This window comes from Saccostrea echinata, unplaced genomic scaffold, assembly GCF_033153115.1.
Source record: "Saccostrea echinata isolate AGI-Se365-2 ecotype Australia unplaced genomic scaffold, CSIRO_AGI_Sech_v1 ptg000020l, whole genome shotgun sequence".
Classification (NCBI taxonomy): domain Eukaryota; kingdom Metazoa; phylum Mollusca; class Bivalvia; order Ostreida; family Ostreidae; genus Saccostrea; species Saccostrea echinata.
Window position 1 is genome coordinate 7357247 of NW_026889769.1, and position 23713 is coordinate 7380959.

The window sequence follows — 23713 nt, forward strand, 5'->3', positions numbered from 1 at the left end:
GAAATCAAAAAACGATGCTCTAAATTATGTATCAAAGTGAATTCCACTTGTGTGCCAAGTTAAATTAAAATCAGACCAAAACTGTAGGAGGAGTAGCGTTTTAAAGGAATTTCACAGAAATTTCTATTTTTAGTAACCATGGCAACACTGTTCATTAAAATCAAAAAACGATGCACTAATTTATGCATGATAGTGCATTCTACTTGTGTGCCAAGTTATTTTGAACTCAGACCAAAACTGTAGGAGGAGTAGCGTTTTAAAGGAATGTCACAGAAATTTCTATTTTTAGTAACCATGGCAACACCGTTCATTGAAATCAAAAAACGATGCATTAAATTATGTATCTTAGTGTAGTCTACTTGTGTGCCAAGTAATATTGTAATCAGACCAAAACTGTAGGAGGAGTAACGTTTTAAAGGAATTTCACAGAAATTTCTATTTTTTAGTAACCATGGCAACACCGTTCATTGAAATCAAACACCGATGCCCTAATTTATGTATCTTAGTGTAGTCTACTTGTGTGCCAAGTTATATTGAAATCAGACCAAAACTGTAGGAGGAGTAGCGTTTTAAAGGAATGTCACAGAAATTTCTATATTTAGTAACCATGGCAACACCGTTCATTGACATCAAAAACCGATGCACTAAATTATGTATCTTCGTGTAGTCTACTTGTGTGCCAAGTTATATTGAAATCAGACCAAAACTGTAGGAGGAGTAGCATTTTGAAAAATTGTTTACAGACAGACGGACAAACAGACGAACGGACGACGGACACCTTACTATCGCATAAGCTCTTCTGGTCTCTGACCAGTAGAGCTAACCAGACTATACAGTAGGAAATGTCTTGAAACAGGTAATGCACATGTCAAATGTAAATCAACTCTCAATCAAAAGTTATTAGCAGTATTAAAATGTTTGAAAAGTAGGTCAAACTTCAAGGTCAAGGTCATGGGATTAAAAATCAGAGTACATTTGGTAATGCTTGACACAAGTAATGCACGTGTCAAATATGAATGCCCTATCTTCGCTCCTTCAAAAGTTAGCAAAATGGATAAAATGTTTGAAAAATAGGTCAAACTTAAAAGTCAAGGTCACGGTGTCAAATATCAAAGCATATTTGGAAACATTTTGACACAGGTAATGCAATTGTCAAATATGAAAACCCTATCGTATGTTATTCAAACGAAATCAGCAAAGCTAAATTTTTTGAAAATTAAGTCAAACATGAAGGTCAAAGGGTCAAAATCATAACATACCCACGTCAAATATGAAAGCCTTATCTCTTCTCAACCAAAAGTTTTAATAAAGATATACATTTTGAAAAGCAGGTCAAACTTCAAGGTCAAGGTCACGGGGTCAAGTTGGGTCAAAAACATATTATGTCTGGAAAGATCTTGTCACAGGTATTGCACATGTCAATATGAAAGCCTTATCTCTTCTCAATCAAAAGTTATAAGTAAAGATAAAATTTCTTGAAAAGTAGGTCAAACTTCGAGGTCAAGGTCACGGGGTCAAAAAGTTATGAGTTAAAGTTTTTGTGACGGACAGACGAACGAGATTTAGGGTCCCCTCGCTTTCGCGAAAGCGGGGGACAACAAAACAATAGTACTTGTGCACATTTAGGAAACCCGTCAGTCTGACTAAAGCCAGCCCCTACTATTCTCTCGGACTTTCAAGAATATTTAATGAATAAAGATAAAGTACTTTGGTCTAATTTTTAATTATCTATAATTAACAAGTCTATCCGACCATTAAAACTATGAAAGTACTTTTTAAATTACTTATTATTCTTATATAAATCTTTTATTCAGTTAGCCTAACATTATTCGCGTGATAAATTATCATACGTAAATAGCAAAGGGGAATAACTTCTCTCAGTAGAGTACATTTCCCTTCAAGATCAATAGAGCCCTGCCCAACACCACAAACTAGACCCAAGAGTCCTCAATTAAAAAAAAACTGGTAAAAATACCGTTTCTAATTATTGTCCGCCGCTTTCGCGAAAGCGAGGGGACATTAAATCTCATTCGTCTGTCAGTCTGTCCGTCAGTCTGACACAAAAACTTTAACATTGGTCATAATTTTTGAATGAGAAGAAAAAGGGCTTTCTTATTTCACGTGTACATTACCTGTGACAAGACCTTTCCAAATATACTATGACTTTTGACCTCGTGACCTTGACCTTAAAGTTTGACATACTTTACTAAAATTTTAATTTTACTTTTTAGCATTACTTTAAATTGGTCATCAAATTTGAATGAGAAAAGATAGGACTTTCATATGATATATGTATATTACCTGTGACAAGAACTTTTTATATACACTATGGATTTTGATCCCGTGACCTTGACCTTGAAGTCTGACCTACTTCTCAAACTTTTATCTTTTCCTTTAACTTCTTATTGAGAAAATATAAGGCTTTCATATTTGACAAGTGCGTTACCTGTGACAAGATGTTTTTGAGCATGCCATGATTTTTGACCCCTTGTCTTCATGTTTGACTTAATTTTCAAAGATTTTAACTTTGGTGATTACTTTTGACCGACATACGACAGGGCGTTCATATTTGACAAATGCATTACCTGTGTCGTCCGCGTGGCGCAGTGGTTAGAGCGTCTGCTCTAGAGTCGCGGAGTAAGGAGTTGATCCTTACGTCGCGGGTTCGAATCCCACTGTGGGACGTGGAGACCGGTCCTTCGGATGAGACCGTATAAATCGAGGTCCCGTGTCGCAGTAGGTGCTGGCACGAAAAAGACCCATCACTGCTCAATCGCCTTTAGTGCCGAGTATAGGACAAAATTTGCAGCTCTCCACCGGCAAGTGGTGGCGTCTCCATATTAGTGAAAAATTCTCGAGAGGGACGTTAAACAACATACAAACAAACAAACAAAACGTGTGTCAAAATGTTTTTGAATCTGCTATGATATTTGACCCCGTGGCATTGACTTTCAAGTTTGACCTAATTTTCAAACATTTTATCAGTGTTGCAAACTTTTGAATGAGCGAAGACAGGGCATTCATATTTGACACGTGCATTACCTGTGACAAGCATTTCCAAATGTACAATTTTTAACCCCATGACCCTGACCTTGAGTTTGACCTAATTTTAAAAAACAATAACATTGCTGACAACTTTTGAATGAGAGAAGACATTGCATTTACAATTGACATGTGCATTACCTGTTTCAAAGACCTTTCCGATTGTATACACTGTTATTTTTTTTTTAAATTATTTTCACATATGCATTACTTGTGACAAGACCTTTCTTATTGTACTATACTTGAGCTCATGACCTTGATCTTGAAGTTTGATGTAGTTTTGAGAAGCTATAATCTTTGCCATAACTGTTATTAATTCATAAATTTACGTCTTTTTGTATGATGCATAGACAATACAGGACACAAGACAAGAAAGTTATAATATGCCTTAAATAATGGCATCCCATCCACTAAGACAAAACGTCTTTGAATTTGCTTGTAACTTTTGTTCTCTGTTTGCCTCCTAGATGTCAATGAGCGCAAAGGAATTTCAAAGCATTAATCAAAAGAGTCATGCCCTAACACTAGAACCCCTGACCCATGAATTTTACAATTTTGGAAAAGATCATCATAAGAGGCTCATCATGAAAACTATCATTTAGTTTATCTGCTAAACACTCAGGAGCAGAAAAGATGATTTTCAAAAAATTAATGCATTTTCACTGTATTATAATTTGAGCTCCACCCTAACTCCAGAACCCCCGACTCTTGGGCCACGAATTTCATAACTGTGTCGCCTGCAGAGCAGAGCGACACTTAGAGATTACTTTACCTGGAATCTGTCTGTCACATTTTATATCTCAAAAACAGTAAGACGTATGGATTTGGTATTTTGCAGATATATTGCTTGGCTCTATGGCTTTTGTAATTTACCATAATTACCGACCTCGTGACCCCTGACCTTCTTTTCGAAATAGTTCATAGTGCCGATATACATGTACAGCATATTTTTTGACATTTAAAAGGCAAGTCTATGCTATTTAGAATTTGCACTGTTTGTCATAAAACAGTATGAAAAATACCAGCATTACAATCCACTTGACCTTGACCTACTCTGCAAAAAATACCCATGGCAGTGTAACTTATGACTTTTGAATTTTTAGAGGCAGTGGACCTTTTCACAAATATCTTACGACTATGACAACAAATTTTCAATTCTCCAAAAAGTGTGTAAGTTTGTAAAAGGTCACAAAATATCTTATATTTCTATCACAATAGAATATATTGTGAATTATTCTTTAGAAAAAATTAATATCTTTACCAAACAAAAAATTCAGAGCTGTCAGATTTTAATCTTAGTCTTAAGATTTTTGTGAAAAGGTCCACGGGGTTTTGATAATTAGCATTTATACATGTTTTTGAACTCATGATACTGTACTTTAAAAATGCTTGATATTCAATTACCACACAAAGTTATATTTAAAATACGATCAAAATACGTGTAGACAGACAATGCAGTAAAGACAGACTGAAATCTCTTTTTGGAGGATTGCTGGAAACGCGTATTAATCAAAAGATAAATATTTATTTCTAAAATTCCAATTTAATTATTCATTTCAGGGTTGGAAAACCATTTTTTCTTTGATTGTCAAATTTACCGCAGTCTTGTACTATCCATGGATGCTTTTATTTTTCTTTGCAGGAAAATGCATGAAGTATCATGCTTGTAGTAAATATACAGCTGACCACTCGTAGATTAATTTACATCTTTAATAAAGCTACAAAGCAGACGACATATGCGTTCCTTGGAACACTCTAGTTTTGGTAAAAGACACCTTGCTTATTATGATCATACAAAACAGTTTAACTGCTTAACAAGACTCGAAAATATTCAAGACTGTAACTTAAAGAATTATCCTGCATGTACATTCTCGACTTTCGCAAACTTGAACAAATAATAATCTCTGTAAGATATATCATCACTTGGCCAAGAATTCTACTCCTGTCTGTGACCTTGACTATATAGTTTACCTAGGAATAACAAGAAGTCTGTAAGTGCTCACTTGTAATACCCCCGCTCTGATGTAAATGAAGTTTAATTGCAACGGAAATTTGGTACGGACAGACGCATGGATAAACAGGAAGTTGACATTGAATTCGTAGAAAAATGAATCCCACCATATGACATGCCATAACAAGGAGTGTACTAAAATTTCAAGCATCTACTTAGTCCGAAATATCTGACGTTTTCCTGGTTTTTTCTTTTTTTACTATTTTTATATTTTACGTTTTCCTGGCACTTAAAATATCAAAATCGTGAAAAAAGCCTGCAAAACGTCAGATATTCGGACTAGCATCTACGTTGCCAAGAACACTGGGACAGAAATTTGGTACGGACAGACGCACATATAAACAGGAAGTTGACATCGGACTAGTACAAAACCGAATTCCACCATATGGCATTCCAAAACTTTCAAGCATCTGCAAACAGTAGTTGCCGAGAAAACTGCAACGAAACTTTGTTACGGACAGATGGATACACAATGGTAAAACAGTGTATCCCTGTCTCCTACGGGGCAGGGGTATAATTTATCACAGTAATAATAACCCAGGCAGAAATACATTTCCATTGTAAAACTAGCTACTTAGAAAAAAGAACTAATCAAAGAAACGCAACTCTTACTACTGTCGATTTTTGGGTTGGTGACACCTTTGTAATAAATAACAAGGTTAATAGATAAACATTTTTCTTATTTTTTATTGAAAGAAAAAATAACAACAGAAAAACACATTCAAAACCATATTTCATTACCCCTCTAACAGGCGAATCAAATCAAAACTACAAAGAGCAGCAGTTATCTAAAAGGCCTCATACACAGAGCAAGAGGACTTTCTAAATCAGCATGATCAGACATGGAGTACATATTGGTGATGTTTTTTCTTGCAATTTTTCTTTAAAAAAATCCTACCATCCCATCATAGTCTCAAAAATTATGTAAACTGTTCATCCCAATAGAATTGCTCTTGCTGCTTTTGAAAAAATGCCAATTTTCTTTTTTTTCCCTTTTCTCTCAAATTTACGTTTAATAAAATAAATACTGATCACAAATCACACTGCTTGACTTAATTTACATAGAGAGTAAATCTAATAAACAGTTTCTTTACAAATATATTTGTAGACTGGGATTTAGCATTTCTTTAAATAAACTTTCATGGTTTAATTAGATTTCTCCATGAAAACTCATCATTTCTTTTCCAAAAATCCCATTGAAGTTCAAGGACCAAAAAAATTTAATTCATCACAATGTTTGCACACGATTTAAAAAAAAAAAATAACAGTGATCATACTTTCTGAAACATCAGTATTTTCTTATCATCCTCGATTCAGGATCATGATTGATCATTTGTAAATTCATGCTTTATACAGTAAAACTTGTCTTATCTGGACACCAACAATTCCATAGAAATTGGCTGGATTAGACATTCCGGATTACACAACATTTTAAACAATTGAATCTACTGCAAGGAACTTAATGCTTACATTGTATTAAGCAAGATTTTGGAATACACAACATCCAGATTAGACAAGTTTCACTTTATAATTCTTGCCAATTTTTGGTTCTACATTTTTAGAAAGAATATCTGGTACCACTTTTCATTACCTTGCATAAAAACTCAGCATATTGTCAACACAAACTCAATTTACAGAAGATGGATATATCAAGTTTTGTTTGAATTGATAAAATTAAAATTATATATAGAAGGGTGACATAAATAAGCTTGCTAAAGTAATAACAACCTACACAATATGTTTCAATCAAAGAAAAAGTTCATGTTCTAAAATATTTATGATACAGTCATGTCACTTAATGCTAATCACTATAAAAAAATAAAGTCTCTTCCTCGTCTACTATCCCCCCTCAGTGTGTTATCTATTATTTCCCTCTCAGTGTGTCATGCTTTTCTTTTTCCCCCTCCCTCTGGGACGTTTTTCTCTCTGAGGTTCCTCCACCACTGGCTCAATGGGATCATACTCATCCTCCCAATTCTCTGGGCTGGCTTTGGCACGCTGAGCTTCTTCCCTCTGTCTGTCTGATTTCTGGTTAAAAAATTAAAATGAAGCATATTATCACACAGTCTCTTTCCATTTGAAAACACGTATGAGGCTTGGGTTTGAATTTCAATGAGATCAAGGATGAACACTGGAGTAAGCATCCCCTGTTGACCGGTCACACTGGCCATGAGCTCTATGTATTGATCAGGTATATGGAGTACCCTATTCATACTTAGTATAAAAAGAATGGCCTAATAACTGGTACATGTATATTAGAGTTTATGAAGAAACAACTGGCATGTACATATGTATACTGTGAAATAACTAATTAGGGCTTTTCGCATTCAGGTGAAAAGCCCTACTGTTTTCGTCTTGTTTTATTATCATTATTATTATTATACCTAACACTTTTTTGTCACGGATTTAAAGAGAACCCTTGGATACATGTATTTTATATTAAAACCATCAGATAGCATACCTAAATGTCTCGCGTATGTAAGGTTTTCTACTTCGGAGATGTCACTTCCAGTATTTTCAAGTAGAAAACTAAGATTTCTTTAGGAGCTTTAAAAATTCTTATTTTTTATGGAAATTCATTCAAATTTTAGGAAAAGATTCTTCAAAGTAAATCCTACAAAAAAGTTAGCGACAGCATTATTGTACCTATGATCAATTTTTGTGTTATAAGACTCCAAAGGTAGGAAAAGGGGGGATGGAAATTTTAAAATTGAAAAACTATATAGGAAAAATATTTTGAAGACTACAAATTGTTAAGAAGGATTAACAGAACAGGCACTGTTAGTTTCAAGTTAATCCAAGCAGTACTTCCAGTTTTATGAGTCTCCTAAAACTGTCTATGGAAGTTTCTATGTTAAATTGAAATCACGCACGTTCCATTATCTCAAAAGGAAAGCAAGCAATTCTTGTAATATTTTCGTGGAATACTCATTTTTACATTGTCTTCAGGTGATTAGGTGATGAAAAGAAAATTTCAAAAAATTTGGGATTTTTAGGGGCCAGTACAAAAAACAGTTTTTCCGTAACTTTTTCATTTGTTAACCAATCTTCAAACTGATTTCGGTTTTGAATTTAGCATGGAGAGTACAATTTTAAAATTAAGGTCCGTGGGGTCACTTTTTAACCCCTTATAGGAGTTTTAGATAATTGAAATATAGTAAAATTTAGCAATTTCAGAAATGATCTTGTAAGAACCCTCCGTTTTTGTTGAACGACAAAAAAGGTCTAGTTAGGGCTTTTCGCTTTCAGGTGAAAAGCCCCATTGTTTTCCTCTTTTTTATTATTATTATTATACTGAACACTTTTTTCGTTCAGCTTTTAAGGAGTACCTTTAAAAATAGGTATTTTCTTTTATAACCACTAAATAGAAAATGTAAATATCTCGCGTATGTACATTGTACACATGTACGAACATTGAAGAAGGGGGGATGAAATTTTTAAAAGTCACAATTAACGTTAGCAAAAATATTTTGAGCATTGAAATACTAATAAGTAGAACATAAACTGTAAGTTTCATATCAATCCGAGCGGAACTTCTGGTTTTAGGGGTCTTTGAAAATTGTCTATGGCAGACTTGTCGAAATTTTTAAATCATTGTCAGACATTTGGTCTGACAAAGTCAAATGTTCTGTCGGACCAGTCAAAGTTTTCTCACACCAGATACATGTACCTTATTTTGACACTGTGAAAGTGATATGAATAACAGCACCAAAATGCCCTGGATTATTTTCAACAGCCTTCAATCTTACAAGTTTCCTTCCTTGGGATAGAAATTCTCTGATAAAAGACACAAATGACATGTTTTATGACTTTGCTATAACAAATTTAATTGGCTATCGTCAACACGCCGCATACGCGGCCATTTTTTCTGTGTTTGTGACCTTCAGCTGCGCATCCCAATCCTGACCTTTATTAAATTTGCATCACGTTCGATTTTTTCAAACAGTCATCTGGACCAACGTTTTCTTAAAAGTTGTCGGTCCAGACAAATTTTTACCAGCCTTGCCGACGGGACCGATGGATTTCGACAAGTCTGCTATGGGAGTTTCTATGTTAAATTAAAATCAGTCGTGGCACATTTTCTCTTAAAATAATCAAGATATTCTTGTGAGATTTTAAGTGTAGATTGACCTTGATACGGTTCCAACCTCATTAGGTCATTGAAAGGAAATTAGGGAAAATAAGGGATTTCTAGGGGCCAACATTGAAAACATACTTTTCCTTTAACTTTTTTTTATTTCTCAATGAATTTTTAAACAGTTTTCTATTCTCGGTTTAAATTAAAGAGAACAATCTGAAAATTATGGTCCGTGGGGTCACTTTTTGACCCCTTATAGGAGTTACAGGGACCGAAATAATGTAATTTTTATTTATTTCAAAAATATTGGAGGAAGAGTTATCTCCCTTTGCACATCTGTTGACAGGCTTACATTCTCTTTAGGTTTCAAGTTTGGTATGCATATGACAAGTACTTCTGGTTTGATGAATCTCTGAATTTGTCTATGGGAGTTCCCATGTTGAATGGAAAATTGCACATGTCACGATATCTCTTAAAGTAAACAAGATATTCTTGTGAAAATTTAGTGATATAATGACTGTGATATTGTTTCAACCCCATTAGGGTTTGAAAATGAAATTCTTGAAAATAAGGGATTTCTAGTGGCCAAAGTTGAAAACTGACCTTTGCCCATAACTTTTTTTTATTTCTCAATGAATTTTTGAACAGTTTTTATTCTGGAATTCTGGGTTGAGCTTAGAGTACAATCTAAAAATTATGATCCATGGGGTCACTTTTTAACCCCTTATAGGAATTACAGGGACTGAAATAATGTAATTTTTATTTATTTCAAAAATGATGAAGAAAGAGTTATCTCCCTTTGTACATCTGTTGGCAGGCTTACATACTCTTCAGGTTTCAAGTTTGGTATGCATATGACAAGTACTTCTGGTTTGATGAATCTCTGAATTTGTCTATGGGAGTTCCCATGTTAAATGGAAAAATGCACATGTCACGATATCTCCTAAACTAAATAAGATATTCTTCTGAAAAATGAGTGAAATAATGACTTTGATATTGTTTCAACCCCATTAGGGTCTGAAAATGAAATTCGGAAAAATAAGGGATTTCAAGGGCCTAATATTGAAAACAGATTTTCCCATGTAACTTTTTTTTTATTTCTCAATGAATTTTGAACAGTTTTCTATTCTGGGTTGAGCTTAAAGAGTACAATCTAAAAATTATGGTCCATGGGGTCATTTTTCGACCCCTTATAGGTGTTTTAGAGATCTGAAATATAGTAACTTTTAGTAATTTCAAAAATAATAAAGGGTTATCCCCCTTTGCAGAGCTCTTAGTGAGAATTACATACTGTTTAGTTTTCCATTTTTATAAGCTTCTGAAGATTTGATCCAGTCTGATTATTTTTTTTTTATGTTTTTTCATTTTGTTAGAGTTATTGCTCTTTAAGGTCCTTGAGATTTAAAGCGTCGAAAAGCCCTCGGTTTTTGTTAACGACAAAAAAAGTCTAGTTTTTTTTCTCAAACCATGAAAATTCGATTCCACGAAAATAAGAGATTTTACAGTACTTGGACATCAAATTCAGTAAACCATAATTCTCATCACCCACCTCTTTCCTTTTCTTTGCTTCTTCCTCCACATGTTTCCTGATATCATAGAAGAGTCCCAACATGATGTCCACATCCTGCTGTATTTCTGCATTCTGCCAGTCACATTTCTCAATTATACTTTTAATTTTGCCCTCCACCAAATCCTTTTGTTTACAACAATTTATGATGAGATAGGTCTCCCCTTTGTAATATTTTTCAGCTACCTCTGGTCCCAATTTATACTTCTGAATGAAACTTTTCACTTCTTCTAGTGGGTCTGAAATCTCTCTCTGAAATTTGCTTCTGAAGAGCTGGTAAAATTTCACCATTTCTTTGTGTTTCTCACTCCGTTCATGATCTTCTCTGGTTTCCAGAATTGACACTTGTGGAGCAGAATCAGTCAATAGCTCAAAAGGATTTTCAAGCAGCTTGGCAAATGGATTGTCCTTCAATACTTCTGGACTTCGATTAAATGGACTTGGCTGCATCGAATTAATACTTGGCTGTGGGAGCTGTAAAGGACTGGGAGGTTGAAGATTCTGTGAGGTTTGAGATTCCGTGAAAATTTGTCTGTCCACAGGGAATGCTTGGTAAGGGGCCATCTCCTGTAACTGCACTCCACAAATTCCACATTTGCTGTCTGATATTTGTGCTGACTCAAACATTTTCATCCTCTCCTCATCCTTTTCACGTTTTATTTGATCTTTTACAAGATAATATAATACTTGGGCTTTTGTCCGTAGTATGGATCTCCGTATGAACTCGGTAATAATTCTGCTGGCTTTATCCTCCTTTTCTTTCCTCTCTTGCTCCCACCTATTTCGGTCTATCTTCAGTTTTTCCTCCATTGTAATTTTTGTATCCATATCATCATCCTGTACAACTGTCTCTGCATTATTTAAGACCACATCATGAGGGTTATCCATAGCCTGAAGTGTTTCCTCCTCCAGGAAGAATTTCTTGTTGAGTTCCACAGCTTTTAGCTCCAGATTTTTCAGACCATTTCTTGCCACACTGTTATCCCACACACAGTATCTCAGAGAGTCATTCTCTCTCTTTGACAGCAGATTCTGGAGTGCTTTTGCCACGTCTGCTGGTCCATCTGCTTGCTGCACCAGTTTCAGAGCTTCTGATAATCTGCTAGGGTACTGCTCCCATACCTTGATTTTGCATAGCTCTCCCATCAAAATTGTTTCTACATCAGGAAAAACACTTTTACCCAGATTGCAAACAAACACCAATAAAAGCACAAGAAGTCTTTCTGCAAGACCAAATCTGCCATCTTCAATTTGCTTTTCCGGATTGTCAGATTGAAAAATGTGACGCACCAGGTTTATTTTTGAGCGAAATCCACATAAAATTCCTATAAGTCTTTTCAAACGATCTTGAAAGAGACCAGTATCATTGGCCTTCCAGTTTCTGTGTCTGTGAATAGCTTCAAAAGTTGGTACCCCCTTTTCATGAACAAAGGTGGAATCTATGAAATAGACTACTGAAATGAAGGACTCTGGAATAACAAAAAAGAAGTTTGGTGTGTTCTGAATTTTAGCAGACAGAGAAAAGGCAACTGTGGTATAGTACTCCATCCACAAGAAGAGGTGATTATAGTGAGGGAGGAGTTCTATACTTCCAGTGTTGCTCAATAGGACACAGAACTTGGTAAACTGGATCAATGCCTCAGCTGGATCATTATTGAATCCCATTATTTGATCATACCCATCACAGAACCTTCTAGCAATGGAACGAATGTAGGTTTTCCCCTCATATTCATCTATCATCAATCCAAGCTTCATTGCCCAATCTTTCATTCTCCTTTCTTCTCTCTTTGCACATTCTTTATCCATTGATTGTTCGAATGAAAACATAATATCCTCAGGTTTAGGCTTGAGTTGCAGATTTAACAAATGATTGACAAAGCGAATCATGACAAACACTTTAATATTGTCTTTTCTCTCACTGCTTTCCATTTCCTCATACAGGTTCTTTAAGTATTTTATCATTCTTTTCCTTACATATGTCAATTTTGGGTATTTAAGTTTTCTCAGCAAATCATGAGCCCTATTGGCATCTGAGGATATTTTTGCTATATGATAATTCACTGGCAGAAGATCTTCCAGCAACCAATCACATGCCTTGTATCTTTCTTTAAATTTGTCTGGAATGAAACATGACACACCAACTTCTTCATTTCTTTCAATAACATCAACTGCACCATGATCAACATACATTTCAAGTTCAACGGCCATCATGTCAAATTCTGTCAAAAGATCAAAACTCTTGGGTGTTAAAGAGACATGAAGGTAAGGACAAGATTTATCTTCACATTGTTCTCCAAGCTTGAATGCTGGACATTGACTTCTACTGTTCCTGTGTGTAGTAATGGCCTCTTCTAGTCTCCTCTTCCATTCAATCCCTCTCTTCACCAGAAATTTGCTGATTTCCATCTGAATCTTCATCTTGTTCTCTTTGCATCTAAAATCTTTCTTGGAAGTCTGAGGCAAAATCTGTAGTGCTCTTGGAAGCTGTTTAGGATAATAAACAAGACTATTCTCTTCCTCTGCAGGATAAAACCCAAAGAATTTGAAGATTTCTTGAAGGCGATATCTTTCTTCTTCATTGACTGGTTTTGCAAGTACCGACAAGACTCGGAAGAGGTTTTGCATTCCAATGATACATTGCTGAAGATTCGTCCTATTCATCAAGTCAGAGTTGTGAACCATCCAATGCATGCACTCCAACTGTCCTGCTTCAGATCGAGTTGGTCGGGAATGAGAAAATTCTCCAAAAGCTTTGTTAATGAATTCTCTATTCCCAGTGAGTTCTCCTCTCAAAAAAGCTGCTTCTCCTGCTGCAACCTTGTTCTCCAAATCGTGAAGATTGTAAAATGCTTGGTTCAGATTTTCACAGATTTCATTCTTCACTTCTTCATCAATGTCCTCATATTTATCATACTGACTCAGCTGTACTTTGCTGTCTAGGATCAGACTCTGTCCAACAACATCCTTATCTCCCAACTTCTGGGCACACTCCAAAGCTTTCTTGTTCATCCCTCCTTTAGAATATAGATCCACTGCTTCTCTGAGCTTGTCTGAAACAGAAGACAATCTTAGTATTGAAGCTTAACAGAATACCAGTAACAAAATAACCGTTTTTTCTCACCTCTGAAATAGCATTTTCATTTAATGAAGGGTTGACTTTATCATTTTTTAAAACTAACTCTCACCTTGCAAACTCATGATTTCAATGCTCTAAGTGTTTATAGCTAAGACAATTTGTTAACACCTACCTGCTTCTTGGAATAAGAAAGCTGCTTCTTCTATGTAACTTTTGCGAATCAGAAAGTCTGTTCTTTCCTCCAGCTTGGGCAAACGACTGAGGGCAGCCTTCATTTTCTCCTTATTCTTGGAGCGATGATAAATTTCAGCTGCTTTAAAACTCAAACTTTCTACTGTGTGCAGTTTTCTTGGAGCATTTTCTTTCAGAATCTGTGGCAATGGTATTCTTTTCCTTTCTAAATCCTTAAATTTTACATGAATCATGTATCAGTAGTTTTTTTTAAAAAAAATTTCCAATGGAAACCAATTTGAAAATTATGTCGAAAGTGGGAAATTTTGCAAAGTTTACTTTTTCACCATGCTGGGCAGATTTCATGATAGTATCATACAATGTTATGCAATCAAATTTTAAACAGATCTGATTAACTCCAGCTATGTTAAATCAGACTAGATAACAATCTCCGCAATTTACACTGACATTTATAAAATACCTCTTTCAGAAGTTTGTATCTCTGCAGTGTGTCAATAGCCATTTCATACAGATCATTCTCCACTAAAGTATCTACTGCCAAATTGAATTTTCCCAGCTGCTCATAGCACCTACTCCCTTCAGCAGGACGCTTCAGTTTTCGATATGTCTCCCCAGCCTTTTCAAGCTACAACATTCAAAAATAAAATATACATAGCTTACATTCTGTTTCTTATTTTGTCAAAGATCTTCACCAAATCAAAACCAATTAAATTTTCAAATTCTTTGGAATTCTCCCTCCTACTGACCTGATTGATTTTCTCGTACAGGTGAGCCACCAGTTCCTTTTCACGTGAATTCTGTAGACAGATGACAGCTTTGTTAGGAAGTTCACACTCCAGGAATTTCTCAGCAGCCCTTAAGAATGCTTCCCTCATTTTGGCAGGATTGTCCTTCATTCTAAAGCACAAACAAGGAAAATAAGTTGACATGATTATATGCACCCTCTTTGAAAGCCACATTAATGTATCTTTGATTGACAAGCTCTATGGTATCTTCCAAAGAGAAGGCAGCAACTGTGGAACAAAAGACTGCATTCTGAAGTAAGGAGACAAACCTTGATGCAACAAGAGCTGATTGATGAGCCTGGGCTATTTTCTCCATGTGGAAGTCCTTCCCACGATTGAAGCATTTGGCTGCTACCTCATACAAAGAATGCTTCATGAATTCTTCTCCTCTCTTCAGCCATTCCTCTGATGTTGATTCTTCTGCAAACATTCCACCTGCTGTCTCTGAAATAAGTGTCCTCATTTATGGTGAAAGGTTTTCTATGGAAATTGTTGGAAAGAAAAGCACTAAAGATTTTGGGGAAAATATTTTACTTATTAAAATCTTACTTCTTAAAAAAGATAATATTAAACACTTAAATATTTCAAGAATTCAATACCATCTTCCACTTCTGAGCTAGTGATAATCCTTGTAAGTTTGCGAGCTTTGAAGTATTCAAACATAGGGGCCCTCTTATCCATGTCCTCATCAAAGATCCACACATTGACTCGTGCACGAGTTACTGCAGTGTAAAGGTGCTTCAGTTCAGCATTCAGGACCTTATGTTGGTTGGGGTCAAATGCCAATGGCCTTGGACGGTCAGCAAGCTTGAAAACCTCTGAAGTTTACAAGATACGGCACTTTGATACCAATGTTAAAGGCAAGAGGTGGTTCATATATGAAAAGACCAGAAATCTCTGATGAACTGTACTGTAGCTTTACTGGTTTAAATTCATGGTGTATCAGTACAAGAACAAGAAGTCTGTGAGCCAATGCTCACTAGTAATACCCCCACTTTGATGTGAATATACATTCTGATGTGAATGTACACAAGTTCAGTTATGGACAGACACAAGGATGAACAAGAAGTTGACAACAGATTCATTAAAAAATGAATCCCACCATATTGCAGGCCTAAACCAAGAGTGTGCTAAAATTTCAAGCATCTGCAATCAGTAGTTGTTGAGAAAACTGCGACCAAAATTTGTTCTGTATGGTAAGGACAGAGACACAGATAAGCAGGAAGTTGAAATCGGATTCATACAAAAATGAATCCCACCATATGACATGCCTAAACAAAGGGTGTGCTAAAATTTCAAGCATCTGCAATCAGTAGTTGCTGAGAAAACTGTGACCAAAATTTGTTATGTATGGTACGGATAGACGCACAGGAAGTTGACATCAGATTCATACAAAAATGAATCCCACCATATGGCATGCCTAAACAAAGAATGTGCTAAAATTTCAAGCATCTGCAGTCAGTAGTTGCTGAGAAAACTGCGACCAAAATTTGTTATGTATGGTATGGACAGACGCATGGATAAACAGGAAGTTGACATCGGATTCGTACAAAAATGAATCCCACCATATGGCATGCCTCAACAAAGTGTGTGCTAAAATTTCAAGCATCTGTGATGAGTAGTTGCTGAGAAAACTGTGACGAAAAATTTGTTAAGGACAGACAGACAAGGTAAAACAGTATACCCCCCTCTCCTTCGGAGCAGGGGTATAAAAATGCTCTTGAACATGTAACATTTCTTTTTTGTGTACTTTAGTTTTACAGAATTTTAAATCTTGATGCTTTTGCATTTGTGCCTATGTTTAAGGAAATCTAACCAAAGTAGAAGTAAGAGTTTGATAGAATTTCACAATTTAATTCTACCTCAATCAAAGTAATCAAAGCAAACAGTTCATTGAAAAAAATATACACATGTATAAATTTAAATATCTTCATATAGCCAAGGTCAAGAGTTCAAAAGCTTCTTGCTACCAAGTATTATCGTTATCTTAAAAAAAAAAGTAAAAGCAGCAATTTAAAAAACTGTTAACGGACAAACATGCAGACAGATAATAACTCCAAAACAGTGCATATTCTTCTATAATACTTTATGTATTAATATCAAGTGTATATTTTGAAGTGTTTATAATAACTATTCCCCAGGAGTCAATTTGAGACATACAAATTGTAAACAAAGCAATTGCAAACCAAAATCTTTTTATGTCACCTAATCGAAGATTTGGGAGCATATACATGTATGTTTCGCTCTGTCCGTCTGTTTGTCCACAAAAACTTTAACCTTGCCCATAACTTTTGTTTGGTGGAGCTTGGACTTTCATTCTTGACATATTTTTTTGTTTTTTGTGACAAGACCTTTCTTTGGGTACCACATATTTGAACTCTTAACTTTGGGAGTTTGACCCACTTTTGTAAAATAATTTTCCAACTCTAACTTTAGAACAGTTGGTGCAAGGGCCTTCATACTTCACATGTATATTCCTTGTGACAAGACCTTCCCTTAGATACAAATATTTCTGACCTTATGACCTTGACATTTCACCTACTTTTGAAAAACTTTGACCGAGTCGAATGGCTTTCATATTTCACAAGTGTAATCTTTGTCACAATTATAAGACAACCTTCTTTTGGGTACCAACAATTTTGACATTTTGACGTTTGACATACTTTTGAAAAACTAACCTTAATTTCTAAATGGTTGCTGCAAGGGCTTTCATATTTCACCATTTGTATTCCTTGTGACAAGACCTTTCTTTGGGTACCAACATTTTTGATATCTAGACCTTGAACTTTGATTTGCATTTGAGAAACTTTAACCTTTGCCATAAGCTGCCATACAAGAGCATCAGTGTTTCACAAACACATCTTGTTTTTCATGTTGCTATATGGAAATCAAAGTAGAATGTAGAGCCAATTGGTAACCCCAAATGCCTCCCCCTTTTTTACATGATGAAAACAAAACAATGCTTGTCTCATTCAGCTCAAAAAAATCAAATGGTTTGATACTTCAAAGAACAATTTTTGCCCCCCCCCCTTACCTGCATCAATTTCCACTAAACTCTCGGATGCATTTTGTTTGTTTTGTGCATTAGTTGATGCCAACTTCTCTAGGTACTCGGTAACCACTCTCCACTCTTTTGTTGCCTAACATACAAGTAAAATTTTAATCCAGTGTATATACTTAAAACATTTAGTACTCTTAGGAATATTTCGATTTCAAAGACCTTGTTTTTATTAATACAACAGAGGAAAATACTGTCAATAGAAAATTCAGTTCTCATCATACCTGTGAATCTTTAAAGAAGTTATAGAGGAGTATGTCATCAAACTCGAGTCCCTTGGCCTCATAGATTGTCAGAATGAGCCCCAGATTTAACTCCTCTGGAATGTTATCCCTTGCAGCATCATTAACCACTAAGATAGCCTGGTGGGCTCCAAACTCAATGTGAGAGGTCTTCCTCTTGTTCCCTCTCAACAACACTGCCAAATCACTATTTAAATCATGTTTAAACATGTGATAATTTTATTCCAGAACACTTCTAAAATCTTTTCATTGATAGGGATAAATATATTTTTTTTAATGATTGAATAACTCCTGGCTCTCTGATTCACTGAAAAATCACACCAAGTTATGTTCACCTGCACAAAAGCTCTCAGGTGAACATTTGTTTGTTTTTTTGTTGTTTTCTTTTTTTTGTTTTTTTTACATAGGACCATTTGATAAAATTAGTCATGAAAAGTTGTGTTCACCTTCACCTGATTTTTTATTCATATTTGTTTACAATGGACCAGAACTTCTAAATAGATACAATTGGTTATGAAAAATATTTCACGAGTCATGATTTGAATAAACTTGATTTTACACTACCTGTGGATGCTTCTATATTAATATAATGACTTATCATGGCTTTCCTGTTCTTAAGATTTTTCCTATACATACCCATGTAAAACTTCAATTGCACATTGTGACCCCACCCTACTCCCCAGGGTCATGATTTGAACAAACTTGAATCCACACTATGTCAAGAAGATTTCACATATACATTTATTTCATCTTTTCTGGCCCAGTGGTTCTTGAGAAGAAGATTTTTAAATGACCACACCCAATTTTTACGTTTTTCTTATTTCCAATTGGATGAAGATAAGCCTTTTATTTGAAAAAAAACCCGAATCCCCTTCAACCAAGCATACTCTGTGCCAGTTTGGATGAAAATAGCCCAATGGTTCTAGAGAAGAAGATGAAATTGTAAAAAGTTTACGACGACTACGCAGTGATGACAAGGACAATAGAAATCTTGATCAGAAAAGATCATTTGAGCCTTCAGCTCAGGTGAACTAAAAATTTTACAGATATAAATTCACATCAAATACCTGAAGCTACAGGACTCCAGTAGTACAGGAGCAGGTCCCTGGAACAGACCTTGGTCTTTCTGAAGTCTGTCAAAGGATTCTGGGAAGAATTCCACCATCAGTTCCAAAATACTGGAGGCTAGGGACAGAATACCAGCGTGGGAACGATAATTGTGAGTCAGCTGGTACACCTACAAGATTTCAGTATAAGTATTTCTCTTTGACAAAGTTAAAATTATTATAATTCTGGGACTGAAAAGACCGTACATTCCTCTACAAAATAGTACTCCTTTTTTTTGCAAAAGAAATTTGTTTTTAAATCCCACTTTTTTTGAAAGGGGGGGGGGGGGTTGAGGAGAGGAACAATTAATTGTTGTAGTTTTAAGTTCCTTGCAGGATTATTTCACTCATAAAAGACATCATCAGATACCTGTAAAGCAGGGATTGACACTAACTTTGAAACCATAGTTGCCCGCAGGGCTAGCAATTTCAAATTTCTACTAGCCCTGATCATGAATTAGTTGTCCAGCAGCCAAAGGCTGCTGGCCGAGTCGCGAAGCCACAAGGGGGGAGGTAGGTGTGGGAGGGGGTTTCCCCCTCCTGCCGGCGGGGGTACGGGGGGCCTCCCCCAGAAAATTGTTAAAATAGAGATGCCAAAGCCTGGATTCTGGCTACATTTTTGGGTAAAATTATATGTCACTTCATGACTGAACAAAAGACGTTTTTCTTATTGAAAAATTCCACATTTACAGTCATTTAGGGTATTCCGAATCACCTTTTGCATTTTGACTGCAAACAATCTGATTAAAAAGTTCGTAACTGGTTATTTAGTATTAAAGAAAAGTCAAGTATATGAAATCAGATCTACAATACAAGGCAAGTCCATCTTCGATACAGTCAAAAATGATAATAAAAAATGTATGAAAATGAATTAAACTAATTTGATAATGTTAAGATATCAGAAACAATGTATTATTATTTCTGTATAACAAGAACGTACTGGCATGCTTGTATAGATCTGTGTGAAATGTATTTCAGTGTATGATAAAAAGGTCAATACTGACCAATATATACCGGGGCTAATTTTTATTCACTGTTGCTTTTCATACTTTAACTTTTATATTCCTTGCATTTAAAGAAAGCTACATGTTACAAAAATATCTGACATATTCAGTAAGTGTGCGTGTGCAATTTGTTTGGTTGCGGTAATGTTCGAAATAACCCAAACTGTAGGGTACTTCAAATGCAGTAATTATTTTTTTTTTTAATTTTGAGGTGTTGTCAAAAACAATAAATGCTCATGGAAGCTTTTAAAATTGTCGTTCTATCAATCTGTCAATTCCTAATGCATCGTGTTTCACCCACAAACAATGCTACGACATCGATGAGGAAAACCATACGTTTTCAACACGAGCATTTCTTCAATAAGGATAATTAATCAATTAGATTGCTAATTTTTTAATTAACACATGATGTTTATCTCTTTAATTTTTTTGTATCTGATAAGTCTTTTGATAACTGGTTGGTTGCCACACATGTGGATGTGTCGTGCAATGTACAGCGATAAGGTAAGTTACCGAGAATCGCAAAACACGGGATGATTCGGAAAGTAACAAAATTGGGACTTGTGTGCTTTTAAATTAATTTTTTCATGCTCCGATTGAGTGTTTGGTAATAAATTGCAGTAGCCCTGCTGGACAAACTCGAAGACATGTTTAGTAGCCCGACCTCAATTTTCAGGTGTCCCAGCTAGCGGGCTACCGTTAGTGTCGAACCCTGTAAAGTGCTTCAAATTTAGACCTTTACTCAATGTCATTGAGCACAGAGGATTTTATATAGTGCCAATGCTTGCTGTGACACCAGGCCTCAATTTTTTAGGTATCATCTGAGAGACACACAATTTTTACTTCAAGGTGCCAAGCAGTTCGCAAAGAAAGGGTTGCTTTTTATTTTTTATCAACTTAATTTTGTTGTGGTCGGTAGAAAGCTAAATCGGTTTTTCTAACCAATGAAACAACCTTTTCTAAATTTTTTCTTCAGCAAATGTAAAACATAGAATAAAAAGTTCCTTGAAATATAAATGAATTACTTGTTTTGGCACTTTTACACCAGATGCCTTGCCAATAGCATGCATGGATTTCTTGGCATAGAAGAAGAGAGAGCGGAGATCATTGAATCTGAAAGCTATTCCTCTCATGATGCTCTGTGCTGTGTCCCCCGTCAGGAACATCTCGTTTGGTGACTGACACACCCGCAATAGAAGGCACAATTCAGCCTGAGTAAAGTCCTGGGTCTCATCCACATAAATCTGATGGATGATCCATTTCATTTCTTTCTCCTTTTTAAACCTAAATGGCATATTCAATGTTTGTCAAAATTCAATAAATAGTACATATCTGCTTTCCTTGAAGTCAATAAAGAACCTATAAACTGAACTTGAAATGTTTGAAGTTTTCCTATGTAAAATTTTAATTACAAACCTGTTGTAGACATTTTGTACCAAATCTGTTTCATCAAACAGAAACTTTTGGCTCTTGAAGTGGTCATACTTCCTAAATATCTCATAAATGTGCTCTCTTTCCCCAGAGAAATTAGGAGCCCTTTTTCTTCCTAAATCCAAGTATTCCTGCTTAGACAAGTATCCTGTAGGCTTAGAGAGAGCTTCAAATGATCCTCTGATGAAGGACATGATTTCCATCCAGATGAGAGATGGATGATAGCGCCCTGACCACTTCTTACTTATTCTTGGCCAAACTTCCTCAGCAAATACTTCATATGTGACCTCCCTCCTTGGGTCGACTTTCTTGCGGGGACGGGCTCCAAGTTCTTGATCTTCATCACTGTCATCTTCCTCCTCATCTGCGTCTTGGTATTGATCATCTTCATCTTCCTCATCATCTGAAACCTCTTCTAACATGGGGAGGAAGCTTAAAGCCCCATCTGTTTCTGACCATCCTTGGACATCTACCTACAATTTACACAACACTCCTGAATTTCAAAAACATCACACATAATTAACCTTAATAATATTTTATCATTTTTTTTTAAGGAAAATCCAATTCAGTCCATTTTAAGTAACCATAACAGTCAACCTTTAAACTTCCATCTTCATTTCTGTCAAAGAAATAAGGTGGTTCTAAGGAAGCATCCAACATCAGGAGCAGTTTCTTTGATGTGGTGAATACTGGGAACTGGAAATCACCAATGTCCTGTATCCTGTTAGGAAGCACCTGGTCCTCCATTGTGACAAAGTTCTTAGCTACATCACAGGCATGGCTGAGCTCCCTGAAATTTTTCTGGACCTCACTACACAGAACTACATTCTTGGTAATGAAGATTTGATGAAGATGGTCATACAGCTGTCCCTCTTCTTCCATTTCTTCTTCATTTACTGCTCTGACTGGTTCTTCATCTGCTGTTTCTTCTTCTTGGTCTTCTGCTGCTTCCTCCTCTTCTCCTAAATTTCAAAGGAACACATCTTTGAAGTTTCATTTACTACAAAGTATGCAAATGAAAGACCCCCTCCCCAATAATTTAAAAAGTAATCTCATTTTCCTCAATACTTTTACTTGAATTGTAAAAAAAATTTTATCCTCCATTGAAGAAAATTGAATACCCACCATCAGCAATGTCTTCCTCCTCTTGTCTGAAGATCTGACATCTTGGAAGGAGTTTGGATTCAGCTTCTGTTGCTCGAGTCCAGTAAGACACATATTGGCTCCACAGTCTATACAAGCAGCAGGTGGTTTTTCCTGTCCCACTTCGACCCAGTAACAGAATGGGAGCCACTGTCCTAAGGTTGATTATGGCATGTTCTAAATCAGTCACCCTGAAGGGGAAATCCACTTTAACCTCTAAATTTTGCAACACATGGCTGACCAAATTAGAATCAAAGTTATAAAATTTAAGGATGTGGTATTCTGTTTCGTTGGAGCTTGCAGGAGGGTAATATTTCTGCAAGCTCTCCTGATATTCCTGTAGAGCTTTTTTATCCATTTCAACATCACTCTCGGCAAAAATCATAGGAAATCTCTTCCCTGCTCCAGCCATAAACTGGGTCTGTTTGACGCCTTTTAAATTCTTCTGAATTATGCATTCCTCCCCTCGGCTATGAGACTTGATGATACGCTGCACTGATCTATATATCTTGTCATGGTCAAGGACTATGTCCCACACCCTAATGACCTCAGAGTAAATCCTGCCTCCTTTGACAGGTTGGCCAGCTCCATCTTCTGTATACTGAAGCCTCTGCTCTGCACTCTCACTAAGTCTTGGGGAGAAAGCAATGGCAAGCTCCCAAATGATCCTGTCGCCTTTACTCAGTTTTACCTCGAACAGTTTAAGAGTGGGTGGAACATTCTTTAGTTCTTTACACAAGTGAGTCCTCCATTCCCCCTTTGCTAGGAGTTGGATTTTTCGGATTATTCTCTGCTTCATCTCTGGTTGGACTTTCTTGTCTCTCAGGGTTCTCCATACATCAGCAGTACATTCAACTTCCCATTCTAAGTTGTCAAACACTTGTGGATCAATCTGAAATGAACAAAATTTTTCATCTCTGAAATGCTCTGATGCCTGAAAGCTAACATTTGACATATCTTATGTATAGTATCTTAGTA

The 23713-nt window shown here is 35.9% G+C and overlaps 1 protein-coding gene across 1 annotated transcript in view; it reads right to left on the reverse strand.

Annotated features, from left to right (window-relative positions):
• Positions 1-5722: 5722 nt before the first annotated feature.
• Positions 5723-23713, reverse strand: part of LOC133190024 (TPR and ankyrin repeat-containing protein 1-like) — a 490694-nt gene continuing 472703 nt past the window's right edge. The window contains exons 23-36 of the mRNA XM_061325501.1: positions 22718-23627; positions 22190-22554; positions 21578-22065; positions 21187-21445; positions 19119-19288; positions 18034-18238; positions 17786-17891; positions 15351-15569; positions 15021-15195; positions 14713-14863; positions 14427-14591; positions 13947-14178; positions 10681-13748; positions 5723-7081 (exon numbers count right to left, since the gene is read on the reverse strand). Coding sequence (XP_061181485.1) covers positions 6929-7081; positions 10681-13748; positions 13947-14178; positions 14427-14591; positions 14713-14863; positions 15021-15195; positions 15351-15569; positions 17786-17891; positions 18034-18238; positions 19119-19288; positions 21187-21445; positions 21578-22065; positions 22190-22554; positions 22718-23627 — 6666 coding nt within the window. The 3' untranslated portion in view covers positions 5723-6928. The remainder of the gene's footprint in view (positions 7082-10680; positions 13749-13946; positions 14179-14426; positions 14592-14712; positions 14864-15020; positions 15196-15350; positions 15570-17785; positions 17892-18033; positions 18239-19118; positions 19289-21186; positions 21446-21577; positions 22066-22189; positions 22555-22717; positions 23628-23713) is intronic.